Consider the following 15,485-nt stretch of genomic DNA (forward strand, 5'->3'; position numbering starts at 1 on the left):
AACTTCCAGCTCAGCGTCAGCGATATTGACTTTAGAGGATTCTTTCACATCATTATTGCCACCCCATACAGACAATGGCAACTTGTGGGCCGTGGTATGTGACAAAGTTTTTATCACTGTAATCGGTAACCTAGTTGTCAGCCGCGCTACCAGGCAGTATCACTTTCCTCCACAAATCCCAAAACTGAGGAGATCACAATCGACAATTATAGGATGTGACAAGTGTTTGACCACACCCATTTTGTGGGTCACAGAACCACAGTCTAAAAATCAATTCAATGGTGGTACACAGCACCTCAATGGAATATTGGGTCAACTTTACCCATAGGAGCGGCGCATGTCCTATCCAAGGACTTCATATAAAGTATACCGTGGTACAGCTGTGTTGGTGCTCAAAATAGGTTCCCACACCAGAGTAATAGTAATGTAAATTTTGGCACTCAACTTTTGAATGAACGATGAATTTTATTTGCAGTCAAGGGTAAACGTTTCGATCAAAACAGCTGACCTTCATCAATACACAGACTGCTCCTGGAGTGTCCGTGTGTATAGAGCACTAGTAATCTGCAAAGCTCGATTATTATATGGAAAAAATTGTGCAAGATCCTGAAGGGGTCCTCTACCGTAATTTCGTCAGGTTACTCTGGAATGCGGTATAGGTCCTGTGACTGCTAATTGAAGGTAATATGTGTGACCAAAGCACTGTCCATTGATTAAGTCCCAATTTGACTATGGCTTCCCGGCGTGTCAGTTCACTCACCCGCGCTCACCCAGTTGATTCTTCTCTCCCTCATGCTTCGCATGCTCCCAGCAGCACTTCCAGCCGGGCCTCCGGCAATGTTCTAATGGCACACACGCGCACGCGCTACCGCCCTCTTAAAAGGCCAGCGCCTGCACTTGCTATTTCCTCATCAGCCAATGGTTTTGAGGCATTATGTATATATTGCTTCGTCTCCACTGGGGAGGTGCCTGAGCAACCTTCCTGTTTCTGTCTTTGTTGTGTAAGGTCGCATACCAGCTCAGGTTCTGCCTGTTGTACTCCAAATACAAATCATGCCTGTTGCACTCTGAAGCAAACCCTGCTAGCTGCACTCTGAAGCAAATCCTGCTAGCTGCACTCTGAAGCAAATCCCTCTTGCTGCACTCTGAAGCAAATCCCTCTTGCTGCACTCTGAAGCAAATCCCGCTTGCTGCACTCTGAAGCAAATCCCGCTTGCTGCACTCTGAAGCAAATCCCGTTTGCTGCATTCTGAAGCAAATTCCGCTTGCTTCACTCTGAAGCAAGTCCCGCTTGCTGCACTCTGACACAAGCCCTGCCAGCTGCTTCATCCAGTCTGTTCTTCGGGTCCAGCTGCTGCGCAACCGTTGGTCTGCACTGGAATGGTACCTGGTGTTCATCGGGAGCCAAGTCTAACCTCACCATCAGAGGCTCTAGTGAATAGTCAGGTGATTGCTTAGTCACGCCCCTCCAGGCTCTTCGCGGTCCGTGACACAGTGGTTCCACAAACCACGTTAGTGACAGTCTCCTATACTGTTATTGCGTATACAGTGAGTGGTAGGGCTGCCCAAAATTTGGATGCACCCCAATACCCCTTTGAAGAAACGTACAGGAGGGCCTCCTGAAAACAATGTTCCCATTATTAGGAAGTGGGTCTACCATGCTATTTGCTATGCAGTGAATGTAAGGGGTGGTGTTGAGAAGTCTAGCCCAATCCAGCCCTTGTTCATTTTTATCAGAGTCAGCCTGTCAGCATTTTCAGTTGACAGGCAAATGCTCTTATCAGTTATAATTCCACCAGCGGCACTAAAAACCCACTCTGACAAAATGCTAGCGGCAGGGCAGGCCATGACCTCCAAGGCGTAGAGAGCCAGTTCATGCCACATGTCCAGCTTGGATACCCAATAATTAGAAATGAAAAGCTGCAGCAAAGCGGTCTATAGGAGCGCTAAAGGAGAGGCAGAAACCATAAAAAAGGTTTTAAAAAATCAGCTGTGTGGGTATTGGAGGAAGAAATAAAGCTGATTTTTAAAACCTTTTTTATTGTTTCTGCCTCTCCTTTAGCGCTCCTATAGACCGCTTTGCTGCAGCTTTTCACTTATTTTCCTCTCCTTGAGGACTAGCAGCAGGAGCAGCTTGGAGGGCAGTCGCTTGCGGGAGGGCCTGCAGTTTTTCCGGTGATGCTGAGAAGCTCCAGGACCTTTGGTATTGCACTTACGGCTGTGGCCGGCTACAAGATATATCTGGAAGCTGGAGAGCGCTCGACCGAACAGGAGAGCGGAGGTTGCCGACAGCCACGTGCAGTGCCCTCCTGGGGTGAGAGGACGCGCTCCCCACCCACTACTAATGAGCACCCTGTTACGGAAATAAATTTTAATACAGGTACACTCATTGCGCCTCTCTTTTTATTTTATTTTTACCCAATAATTATAAGGCACAGAGGAATCACGGAGGACGTTGGTACGGTCAGCAAGGTACTTCCTCAGCATCTTCCCAAACTTTGCACTTCTTGTGAGAGTACCCTGTGCCTCAGGGCCTGTGCGATGGGAGAGTCTGAGAAAACTCTCCCAGAACTTTGACAGTATTCCCCTGCCTCTGCTTCATTGGAGTGGTGTCTCTCTCACCTGAACTCATTGGTTGTCCAACGAACTGTGACCTCTGCCGCCAGCGTTTTCACATGGGAATTTTTAAAAAAATTCTGCAACACAAGTCTTCTGGTACTGCCCCATTTTAGTACACCTGTCTGCCTCAGGAACAAGAGATAGAAAGTTCTCCTTGTAGCATGGGTCTAGAAATGTTACCAACCAGTAATGACTGTCACCCAAAATTTTGAGAACGCGAGGGTCACGGGAAAAGCACCGTAACATAAACTGAGCCATGCGTGCCAGACTGCTAACAGACAAGAGTTCCATGTCCTCACCAAGAGGATGATTGACCTTGCTCTCTTCCTCCTCCTCCCTGTCCTCAGACCATCCACACTGAACAGGCGGTATGACAGTTGTGCAGGTAGCGCATGAAACTAGCTTCTGTTCTTCCTCCTCCTCTTCCTCATTGTCACCCATTCCACGTTGGGATGAGATGAGGCTGGGCTGTGTATAATCACCCTGTATGGTTCCTTGCTCCATCTCATCATGCTCCTCCTGCAATGCATCCTCTTTGATTGTGAGCAGAGAGCGTTTCAGAGCACAGAGAAGCGGGATGTTGACGCTAATTATGGCGTCAATGCTGCTCACCATCTTGGTGGAGTCCTCAAAGTTTTGGAGGATGGCACACATGTTTGACATCTATGTCCACTCCTGAGGTCTTGTGTGGAGTCTGAACTGAATACCGACTGCGTTGTTGACGCTGGTAGTCAACAGCTGCCCTCTTCTCACAATTCCTTCCTAACATCTGCAGTGTAGAGTTCCACTGCGTGGAGACATCTCACACCAGTCGTTGAGCTGGAAGCTGCAAACGCTGCTGAAGCCCGGCAAGGGTGGCGGAAGCTGTAGCTGACTTTTTAAAATGGGCACACAGGTATCAACCTTTGACAAGCAGATCAGGCAGCTCAGGGTAGGTTTTGAGAAGCCGCAGAACCACAAGGTTAAGCACACTGTAGGTTCAGCAGTGTCAGTCACAGATCTGCCTGCTCTTTCAGAGCTGTCCACAACTTTTCAGCATTCTGCGGTTTGTCACCTAAGCATATTAGCTTCAGCACAGCCTGTTGTCGCTTGGCTGAGGCAGTGCTGCAGTGTTTCCAGCTTGTGACTGATGTGGTCATTTCTGAGATGGAGGCTGAAGAGGAGTAGGTGCAGGAGCTGTAGACTGTGGGGCAACCCTGATTTACCTAGGGCCCGCAATCCTCGGCGTCAGGAGGACGTGTTCCATCCCAAGGTCCGACTGGGTCCCGGCTTCCATTATTTTAACCCAGTGTGCCGTCAGCGAGATGTACTGTCCCTGCCCACAAGCACTTGTCCATGTGTCCATACTTAGGTGGACTTTCCCAGTAACTGCATTGTTGAGGCCACGGCTAATGTTGTGAGACACGTGCTTGTGTAATGCGGGGGACAGTACAGTGGAAAAAATAGTGGCGGCTGGGACCGAACAACGGCCTACGCCATCAGTTTGCAGAAAGCTTCCGTCTCCACAAGCCTGAAAGGCAACATTTCGAGCACAAGCCGTCACGAAATGTGGAAATTTAGTAGTGTGGCCTGTGGGGCGTTTGCTGCGTATTTGCGTTTGCATTCCAAGGACTGGGGTATGGACATCTGAACGCTGCGCTGGGACAAGGACGTGCTTGCTGATGGTGCTAGTTGAGTGTGTGCAACGACAGGTGCAGGGCAGGAGGCATCTTCGCATACACCATGGATAGGGTATTGGCTTGCATGCAGAACAGCGGAAAAAGCAGTGGTGTCACCCGAAGACACTGCTCCTGGACGCTGGGGTTCGGCCCACAAAGTCTGGTGCTTTGCTGCCATGTGCCTGGTCATGCTGGTGGTGGTCATGCTGGTAGTTTTGCTACCCCTGCTGATGCTTGCCTGGCAGGTGGTTCAAATAGCCTTTTTGAGGTTATCGGCAGACTCGTGAAGACCTAACAGTTGTACTGGCAACTTTACGTCGTGTTGGTGTTACGGGGAACGGTTGCCTGCCTTCTGTCTGCGGCCACCACACTGCTTCCTGCCTGTTGGGGTGGCACGCCTCCTTCCCCCTCTGTGCTGCTGTCCTCACTCTGCATGTCCTCCTGCCTGCTTGGGTCAGTTACTATATCATTCACCACCTCGTCTTCCACTTTCGCACCCTGGTCCTCCTCCCTGACTTTCTGGCAATTGTATCTCCTCATCGTCCACCTCTTTTGACACGTTCCCTCCGTTGCCTACGTGTGACCATGGCTGCTCAAATATTTGGGCATCGCTACATGCGGTCTCCTCTTGCCCGTCTTCAAGTGGACTGGGCGAGAGGCCCGAATCTATAAATGGAAGAGTGAACAGCTCTTCGGAGTGTCCAAGTGTGGGATCTGTTGTCTCCGGGCACTCGGCATGGTGGGAGGAAGGAGAATCAGGATGAGGAATATGCGGTCCAGACTCACGGCTACTGAGACTTGAACGTGTGGAAGACAGGGTGATGTTGGTGGTGGCAAAGTGACTGGAAGCATTATTCGCTATCCAACCAACAACCTTTTGACACTGCTCTGGGTTCAATAGTGGTGTGCCGTGGTCCCCTAGTAATTGGGACAGGAAGGTCGGGCGAGAAGATGTGGGTGTTTGTTGTGGCACGATTTCAGCTTGACCTCGGCCTCTGCAGTCACCATCACGTCCTGTTCCCTGTCCCTTGCCACGCGCCTTGCCCATTTTAAATGGAGGACAATATATTCCACGTTCACTACTAACTTATGTGATCCTTGTGATGGAAAACCGCAGTTTTAAATAGATGGCCTGTAGGTAACTATTTTTATCAGCAAACTGGTGTCAATAACTTCGCGACACTGCAACAAACTTTAAATGGAGGCCAGAAATGGCACAATTTTGAGCGCACTTATATACAATCCGTGTGACAGACAAATCACAGTTTTAAATAGATGGATTTTTAGTGCAGTAATATGGAAAGGATCTGGCGGTATTCTGCAGTGCCGACAAGCAAATGGAGCAGAAAAACAGTGTTCTCTGGATTGCTTTTTAAGCAAATAAGGATTAAGATCCCAAAAAAATATTCCTGGCCCCTGATACCAGGGCCTTTGTCTAGAAATATCTGTAAAAGCAGCAACCTCAGACAGAACTGGAATGGAGCCTCTTGCTATATGCTCTGCAGTCTGCCACATACACTGCCTGCCTGCCTAGTACTGATATCTATGCAGCTGGATTAGTCCTCAGAAGGGCTGTTAGTTGAGATGGATATGTGTATAATATATTGTGGTATACCTACACTAACTAAGACACAAGCAGTCTCTCCCTAGCTCAGCAGCAACTCTCCCTACACTGCCTGATTCCAGAGTAGACTGTGACGAACATGGGGTGTCCGGTCTGATATAGACCTGATGGAGCTGTGTGGGCTGCCAATCACTGTAATGCCACAACCAACATGGCTGCGGCATTACAGTGTGTGGCAGACAATCCCTGCATATTCATTGACTCTGTAAAGAGCATCAAACATGCAAGGAGGGGACCTGAGCTCCAACCGAGCAATCACGGAAATACTCTGAGAGCTCTGAGCGTTTCGACCAGTGAGATGCTCGGGCGAGTACTGAGTAGTGGTGAGCATGCTCGTTCATCACTAATGATGCAAGCTAAAAACATTTTTTGTTTTACAAATTTCTGAATTATTTTTTTTTTTCAATTTAAAATAAAAACTGTTTTCTCTCAGCCTAATCTTACTGACCTGGAGAATCAGATTGCCAGGTAATTTTTACTGTAAAATAAAAGCTATAAATATAAACCTCAAAAAAGAATTGCGGAATTGAGCTTTTTATGCTATTTAGCCGCACTTGGAATTTTTTCCTACTTTCCAGTACATCACAAGAGAAGTTGGATGGTGTAATTCAAAAGTACATCTCATCCTGCAAAAGACTTCACACAGCTCTGTTAACAGGAAAATAAAAAAGTTATGGCTCTTGGAATAAGAGGAAGAAAAAACTAAAGCGCAAGAATGGAAAATCACAAGGTCGGGAAGGGGTTGAGAATGAGAATACATTAGATCTTTCAGCTCAGCAATAGAGAAAAAACACAATGACTGACAGCTGTAGTCAGTCAGTCAATGCAAGGGGCGTGATTACAGCCACCGATCGGTGACTGAATTCGCATCAACGCCACCCCGTGACTGAAAAAATGCCAGAATTGAGTTTTTTCTTCTTCGTTTCATTGGGGGACACAGGTACTGTGAGTGTATGCTACTGCCCCCTGGAGGCTGACACTAATTGAAAAAAAAGGTTAGCTCCTCCTCCGCTGTATACACCCTCGACCCGACTGAGGTCGGAAATCAGTTTTTTGCTTAGTGTCCGTTGGAGGCACACGTCTGTTTTTCGTCCAGACTTTTTTTTTTTTTCCATGAAGATGAGATAGGGGCGATGGACCCTATTGAAAGGGGCCGATCTCCCCAGACCAACAACGGGCGAGCACGTGCGAGTGTCGCCTCCATGTATCCTCTCCCGCGACGTGGGACACAATGCCGGACTTGGCCCTGACCACCCCTAGGTATTGAAACCATGGGCTGTACAGAGGCACAAGCATATTCCGTGCAGCCCTCACTGCTCCACCAATGCTAGACTGCGGTGCTGCAAGACGGCGGACGGTCCCTCTCCTCACCCCTGGAGGGAAAGATGGAGCTAGAGTGCCTGCACCGTCCCCTCCCATCTACCTGAGCTGGGAACCTGAAGAATCATCACGGAGGAGGATGACCTGGGAGGGCTCCTGCGGCGACATCCACAGGGCTGGAGCCCTTAGCCTATTCAGCGGAGGTCGGTGCAGCAGCAGCCGAAGAGAGTCCCTCCGTCGCACATGGCGGCGGGTCCGCACGTCCAGCCATGTAGCCTCGGCCTGGGACACCGTGGGAGGTGGGTCCGCCCCCCTGTCGCGGGCATGCACCATAAACAGGCCGCGGGTGGAAGTCGCGCCTCCTTGCCGCACGTCATTTCCGGCGGCCCGCCCCTCGTGGCCTGGGCGGGCGCCGAAGAAATTGAGCCCCCAGCTTCGGACCAGCACTAGGCCGCAAGCCGGAAGTACCGCCCCCGGAGCTATTCTTTTGCCGACGGCCCACCCCGCAGCTGTGGCGCGCGCTTCCTTGAAGCTGGAGCAACGCCAGCACGTCCAGGACACGTAGGGGCACAGGACTGGGGTAAGTGCTGCCCAAGAGGCCACGCTACGGGAAAACGAGGAGTGCTCCCCCCAGCGGTCTGCAGTGCTGATGCCTGGCAGATACAGCATGCCCGAAAAAGCGAAGACGCACACGTTTCTATACGCTGCATGCATCTCGTCGGGCCGCTTTTCCGCGGGCGCAGAGCAAGCGATTATGCAAAGACTGCGATTCCGAACGCGCCCAGGAGGCCTCCCCTGCGACCGGGACCAGTTTACCAAGTCCCCCAGAGTGGGCCCTATCACTGTCACAGTCCATGGGGCCGCTCTCACTCCAGGCAGACCCGTGGAAAACGAACCTACAGGGTGTCGCCCAATCCATCCGGTGCCTTTGCATCCGTGAGTTCCGCTTCTCGCTCCCCGTCACCAGTGGTCGATAGCGAGCAAAGCTCAGATTTCAACTCAGGTGAACCCCTTGATCTGGATACTCTGGGGTCTCGTGAAACAGTGGACAGCCTCATCGAAGCAGTCAACCAGACCTTGGGGATTGAGGATGATTCCACCTTGGCTTCAGGCCATAAGGTGGCATTTAAGCTAGTTAAGCGGCCGCATAGAGTATTTTGCTCTCACCCAGAGTTTGAGGACATAGTGCAGCGACACAGAGAACGGCCGGACAGACGCTTCTCGGCTCAGAAGGCGCTCAAAGTGAGGTATCCATTTGCCCCGGACCTCCTTGAAAAATGGACGGAATCCCCAACGGTGGATCCACCTGTGTCACGCTTAGCCTCTAAAACCCTGTTATCCATACCTAGTGGTTCTTCTATTAGGGATCCCACGGATCGTCTCATAGAGAGCTTGGCTTGCTCAGTATTTGAGGCATCAGGGTCAGCACTCTCTCCCTCGTTTGCGGCAACATGGGTGGCCAAGGCCATGATTTCTTGGTCAAAATGATTAAACAAAGCCTTGCAGGATATCAGAGGTATCACCAATCGTGAGTCAGATCGCTATGGCTGGGGACTACTTAATCAATGCATCTTTGGATGCGGCCAGTTATGCGACACCAGCAAGGCAGGCGGCCGCCTACTCTGGTTTCGCCACGTCTGGCTCAACGACGCACACGACACGGGTAAACGAGCTGGTGTCCTCAGGTTACAAGATAGTTTGTCAGATACCTCCAATACGTTTTTTTTCTTTCCCGTCTTCCCAGGGTGGATACCCTGGCAAGGGCTTTGCTAGGAGCCATCGAATCGATCCAGTGCAACGGAGTCCTTATTCCCGTGCCAGAACACGAAGAGCTCATGGCTTCTATTACAACCTATTCGCGGTTCCCAAAAAGGATGGGACTGTCAGACCTGTTTTGGACCTGAAGCTCCTGAACAAATTCATCAGGGTCAGAAATTTCCGGATGGAGTCTCTCCATTCAGTCATATCGGCCATGGGGCAGAGAGAATACTTGGCCTCTATCGATATCCAGGACGCCTATCTACATATCCCCATTTTACCTCTGCATCAAAGGTTTCTACGCTTCGCCATCAACGGTCTACATTTTCAGTTCGCAGTGCTACCCTTCGGGCTAGCCACAGCCCCCAGAGTGTTCACAAAGGTCATGGCAGTCGTCATGGCCATCCTGCACTCGCGGGGCATAGTCATCTTGCCTTACTTGGACGACCTCTTGGTCAAGGGCCCTTCAATGCGTGCATGCGAGGAAAATGTCAGCATCACGCTAGGTACTCTTGCCCGCTTAGGGTGGTTGGTCAATGTAAAGAAGTCATCCCTTGTTCCAGCACATAGAATTTCCTTTTTAGGGATGATCTTCGACACTTGCCGAGGGCTGGTAATTCTCCCTTGAGACAAGGCTCTAGCTCTCCGGCAGGGAGTCCGGACACTTTTAGAACGAGTCCCTCATGCCATCTGGTTCGGGATGAGGATTCTAGGGAAAATTGTGGCAGCAATGGAAGCGATACTGTTCGCCCAGTTCCATCTTCACCCCCTGCAGCACGCCCTCTTGTCAGCCTGGGACAAGAACCCTTTCACGCTCTATCGCCGGTGCTGGTTGTCCTCTCAGGTCAAGCAGTCGCTCGGGTGGTGGATAACCAGTTCCTCTCTGTTTCAGGGGAAACCCTTCCCCCAGACCATTGGTAGGTGGTGACAACTGACGCCAGTCTCCTTGGCTGGGGAGCGGTTTTTCGCCACCACATGACCCAAGGATGGTGGTCCCCGCAGGAGGCACGCCTCCCAATCAACTTGTTGGAGATACGAGCAATCCGGCTGGCTCTGCAACAGTTTCATCACCTTCTAGCAGGCCGCCCTGTCCGGATTCAATCGGACAAAGCCACAGTGGTGGCTTACATAAATCCTCAAGGGGGCACCCGCAGCAGATAAACCATGCGCGAGGTAGGGCAGGTTCTTCATTGGGCCGAGAGGAACCACTCAGTGATATCGGCAGTCCACATCCCGGGCGTAGAGAACTGGGCGGCAGACTTCCTCAGCCAGCAGGGTCTTGCGTCTGGGGAGTGGTCACTACACCCCGAGATTTTCCAACAGATTTGCCAACGGTGGGGAACAATCACGGTGGATGCGTTGGTTCTGCCATGGAACCAGTTTCGCCTCCCATATTTATTTCCCCTGCTGCCACTACTTCCGAGGGTCATCAAGAGGATCAAAACAGAAGGGGTTCCAGCGATTCTGCTGGTCCCGCCGAGCGTGGCATGCAGATCTGGTGCAGCTGCTCACCGATGTCCCTTGGTGACTCCAGAGCGCCCAGATCTTCTGTCTCGGGGTCCGATCTTCCACCCGAGCTCAGGGGCCCTGTGTTTGACGGCATGGCCTTAGAATCTTGGATTCTAACATGGGTGGGATTTGGGTGTGAGGTGGTCGCTACAATGGTTAGCGCCCAGAAGCCGGCCTCGGCACGTATTTACCATCACACCTGGAAGGTTTTCTTTTCTTGGTGTCGAGGCTGCGGTTGTACTCCACTGAGATTCTCTATTCCCAACATCTTAGCCTTTCTCCAGTCTGGCCTAGACTCAGGGTTAGCCCCAAGCTCCCTCAGGAGACAGATATCGGCTTTATCCATCTTGTTCCAGCGCAGAATTGCTACTAATTTGCAGGTGAAGACTTTCATCCAGGGAGTCTCCCATTTGGTACCTCCCTATAGGGCGCCCCTTGATGCCTGGGACCTTAACCTGGTACTAAGCGTTTTGCTGGAAGCCCCATTCGAACCGCTACAGGATATCTTTGTTGTACCTTTCCTGGAAGGTGGTGTTCCTGGTAGCCATAACGTCGATCAGGCGGGTCTCGGAGCTGGCGGCCCTATCGTGCCGAGCCCAGTTTCTCACTTTCCATAAGGATAAAGTGGTGCTCAGACCAGCCCCTCCCTTTCTGCCGAAGGCGGTTTCCTCATTTCACATTAATGAGGATATTGTCTTGCCCTCTTTTTGTCCAGCACCGGTACACCGTGTGGAAAAGGCTCTTCACACGTTAGATCTGGTAAGAGCCCACCGGAGGTACTTGTCACGGACAGCACTCTTTCGTCAGACAGACACGCTGTTCGTGCTCCCCAAGGGGCGCAGGAAGGGACTCGCTGCCTCAAAATCTACTGTAGCCAGATGGATTCGGTTGATTATTCAGGAGTCCTACCGCATCAGAGGTGCGCCGGTTCCAGCAGGGATCAGAGCACACTCTACTCGTGCAGTGGGCACCTCTTGGACACTTCAGCACCAGGCTTCGGCAGAACAGGTTTGCAAAGCAGCGACCTGGTCCAGCCTGCAGACATAGGCCAAGCATTGCAATATCCATACTCAGGCTTCAGCAGATGTGAGCCTGGGTAGAAGGATTCTCCAAGCAGCGGTAACGCACCTTTAGACAGGAGGTGCATGTAGCTTGGATTGGTGAGTCAACCTCCCACCCAGGGACTGCTTTAGGACGTCCCACAGTACCTGTGTCCCCCAATGAGGCGAAGGAGAAACATGGATTTTTGTGATAAACTCACCGTAAAATCCTTTTCTCCGATACGCTCATTGGGGGACACAGCGCCCACCCTGCTAGCCAGTTGGCTCGTTTGTTTAATTAATATGCATTTTCGTTTGATATTAGGGTAGTGTTTTTTTCTGACATGTTGTTACCTGCATTAAGGCTGATTTTTGTTGTTCTCCTACTACTTTTGCGCGAAACTGATTTCCGCCCGCAGTCGGGGTGAGGGTATATACGGCGAAGGAGGAGCTAACCTCTTTTTTTCACTTAGTGTCAGCCTCCAGGCGGCAGTAGTATACACCCACAGTACCGGTGTCCCGCAATGAGCGTATTGGAGAAAAGGATTTTACGGTGAGTTTATCACAAAAATCCATGTTTCGGCCGCCGCAACAACACAATAAAATGTAATAAGAAAGGACCAAAACATCTCATCTACCCCCAAAAAATGAAAGCACAAAAATGGAAAATTGCTTGGTTAGATCTTTCAGCTTAGCGATAGAAAAATGAAGAGGAAGGCCTTAAACATTAGACAAATATTCCAGACAGTATTGTGTTCAATATCTGCAGTACTGACGAAAAGAGTAAGAGTCCATGAAGAAAAGAGATTGAATTGATATAGAAAGAGCTATCGTACGTGCCGGAACTGAGATGTGATTGATCAGTTATATTGTGTAGCTTACATCTGTTCTGCTGGATTTGAATTATTACACTTTTTTTCTTCATTAATTATGCACCAGAAAGCAGAATCAGAACAGCATAATAGTTTTTACAGCGAAAAGATTCTGAAATCAATGTCTGAGACCATGTGTTTACTTTGCACAAGAAATGCAAAAACTCAGAATAGTTGCTAGTGACATCATTTTTGTGAAAAGGAGGGATAATTGTTTTTAACAAAGCAAAAGAAAATTCCCTTAATCCAGATATTTAACTGCTACTGTCTACATCACAAAGTGTGCATATCACAATTTCTTACTTATTAGTCATCCACATTTATTGTATGTTCACGCAATGTCTATTTTAGGTGGATCCATTCCAAAACCCTCCTGAAAAAGCGCACAAAAATGCGAAAGAATGAACATATGCATTGAAATGTCAAAACACAGTCTGTGTGAGCTCCTTTTAACCGCTCTGCAGCTTTCAAAGCGTAAAACACTTAGAGGAAGAGATCTGATCATTCTTTGGGAAGCTTCTACTTGGAAGGCACTCACTATGCTGAAGAAAAATTCAGCACAACAACCCACAATGAAGGTGCCAGAAAAGATGCTTCAGGAATAACGCCGCCGGCATTTCCCTGAAGCATCTTCTTTTTGCAAAAACTTGACGGGTACTTCGTCATCTAAAAGATGTTGTGTGCACATACCCTTGCAGGTCTAAAGCAACTATATTAAAAGTGCATAAAAGGGTAATGTTCTTTGACCACATACTGAACCAGTGATATGATTGAAATACAAATAGTGTTGATCCAATAATGTAAATGTGTGTGACCAGGTCTGATTAAAATTTACTTGCATAAAATATGTAATAATTGGTCTCCTTCAGATTGTGAAAGGTGCATCTCGACATGAAAGGGAACAGTGGAATCTTCCAGAGGATGCAAAGTTTTCCTGGCTTCCACATTCTGAGATACAGCTTGAGGGTAAGACAAGTGATTGCCTCCACAATACTTGGTGGGTGTGAAAATGAGCCATTGACCAGAGCAATATATTAATAGCAAAACATTTATTTTTATTTGTTGTCCAATTCAGACAAAATCTTTTTGTTTCTTTATTGTTAACTAACGGGATTCAGACTTGACCATCAACAGAGTCACAAATATGTGGTTGAAACGCAGTGTGAATATACACTTGGCAGTATAGCCCTCTGCAGGTTGAGCTGACGGTGGCAGTATTTTGGAGAACATGTTAAAAAATGATTTTTGTTTTATGGTGCCATTTTTTTACAGACAGAATTTTTACACTTTTCTGCCAGCTCAGCTGTATTAGGGCTTATTGTTTCCAGGACAATCTGTTGATTTCATTGACACGATTTTGTGGTACGTTTTAGGTCACGTTTCATTACTATTTGAGATCTTTTAAACACCATTAATCATTTCAGCCAGTCAGTGGCGTAGCTACTGGGGGGGGGGGGGGCAGAGGGGCCGTTGCCAAGGGCCCCATCGCATGAAGGGGCCCACTGGAGTCACTGCCACTTCTGTGATGAAGCAGAACACAGCACAGGAGGAAAACGGCAAAATGCCTCCTCCTGTCTGATGGAGACTGTGCACGCTGGGCCAATTGCAGAGTCTCCCTCCTGCACTGTACAGTGCTGACTGACCTGAGGAGCTTCTGCCAGGCTGCAGTTTGCTTCACTCTGTGCAAGCTCGGATTGGCTCAGGACAGGCCCACCCTGCATTTCACTCAGACACTTCCTGGTCCTGCCTGCAAACTTCATCGGTAAGCGGGGATGCAATTTATTAACTTGATTAAATGTAGGCATATCATGGTCCCTGTGGGATGAATGTGAGGGGAAGGGGGACAGGTCACTGGGGGGCTAATTATTATACTTTTTTGTTATTAGATTATATGCACTGCATCATATGTCATAGTTGCTGTCTGGGGAGGTCGGGGTTTTGTTTATACTTACCAGCTGGGTCTTTTAGTATAACAAACCCCCATACAGTAACTATGAGCTGCATCACGTGTAAAACACCACTCCAGCATTTTTTTTATTTCACCGCTGGAGTGGTGCTTTAAAATCCAAGACCTGTACCAACTGTCAGATACTCACCTTCCGATGTTTTCTGTTTTTGCCATTGCTCCAATCCTTAACCTGCAGTTTGTGACCTGTCCACTGCCCCAGTGTTTCATGGACCGAAGCGGTGGTCACTAATCATTGTGAGTCTGAAAACCTTGTTCTGGCTCTCATAGACTTACATTAAGAGCTTGTAATGTAGCTTCTAACTTCTGGCCAGTCAGAAGCTGTGCTCACAAGATGGAGCTGCGGGACTGGAGCTGTGCCAAAAAAATGATGATTATGCCAGAGGATGAGTATATGACCGGGGCAGGTGACTTGCGCTTCAAGCACTACTCCAGCGGTGAAAAAAAAAAAAACCCCTCTGGAGTGGTGCTTTAATAATTTAATAATCAATTTATTATTATAAAGTTAATAAAGGCTTGGAATAAATATCTGCAATCATGCAATCACTTTATGTGACTGTAGACTGCCAAATCATGACAGGGAGTGCCTGCTGTCTTGAGCACCCAATATCACTGGCGTTATCAGGCTGTCATGCGACCACATTTGCTATGTACATATGTTGACTAGAAATGGTTGGTTTCGCTCAGTAGAAGAGAATTGCGATAAGCCAAAAGAGTCGTCACATAACCGTCTGCTGACATCAGCGATCCTGAAGCCATTGTTACTGTATATGGCGGGACTCAGGGGACATAATTAAATGTTAAGTGGGCACTTAGAAGCATTATTGTTTATAGGGGCACCAGTAGCATAGCTACCGGGTGGTAGAGGGTGGTGAGCTGGCTGTCAGTCAGTGTCGAGGCACGATTACAGCTGCCGCTCTCTATTCACAGAGCAGTGACTGAAACTGTGCCATGACTGGAAGAGCGAGGCTGTAAAGTTAATAAAATTAATTTCCTCCTGGCAGCGGGACTCTGTGTAGGCGCCGCACGGTGTCAGAATGCTATTAACTATTATACTGTGTATTGGGGGAGCAGTGGAGACATTCTATGTATAGGGGAACTCAGGGGGACATCATACTA

The 15,485-nt window shown here is 49.0% G+C and overlaps 1 protein-coding gene across 2 annotated transcripts in view; it reads left to right on the forward strand.

Annotated features, from left to right (window-relative positions):
- MYO19 (myosin XIX) overlaps nt 1–15,485 on the forward strand; it is a 338,653-nt gene that overhangs the window by 65,010 nt on the left and 258,158 nt on the right. For both annotated transcript variants that reach the window (XM_073575566.1, XM_073575565.1), the window contains exon 5: nt 13,270–13,366. In XM_073575566.1, coding sequence (XP_073431667.1) covers nt 13,270–13,366 — 97 coding nt within the window. The remainder of the gene's footprint in view (nt 1–13,269; nt 13,367–15,485) is intronic.

The sequence above is a fragment of the Dendrobates tinctorius genome, unplaced genomic scaffold (genome assembly GCF_039654945.1).
Source record: "Dendrobates tinctorius isolate UK_male_01 unplaced genomic scaffold, ASM3965494v1 ptg000045l, whole genome shotgun sequence".
Lineage (NCBI taxonomy): Eukaryota > Metazoa > Chordata > Amphibia > Anura > Dendrobatidae > Dendrobates > Dendrobates tinctorius.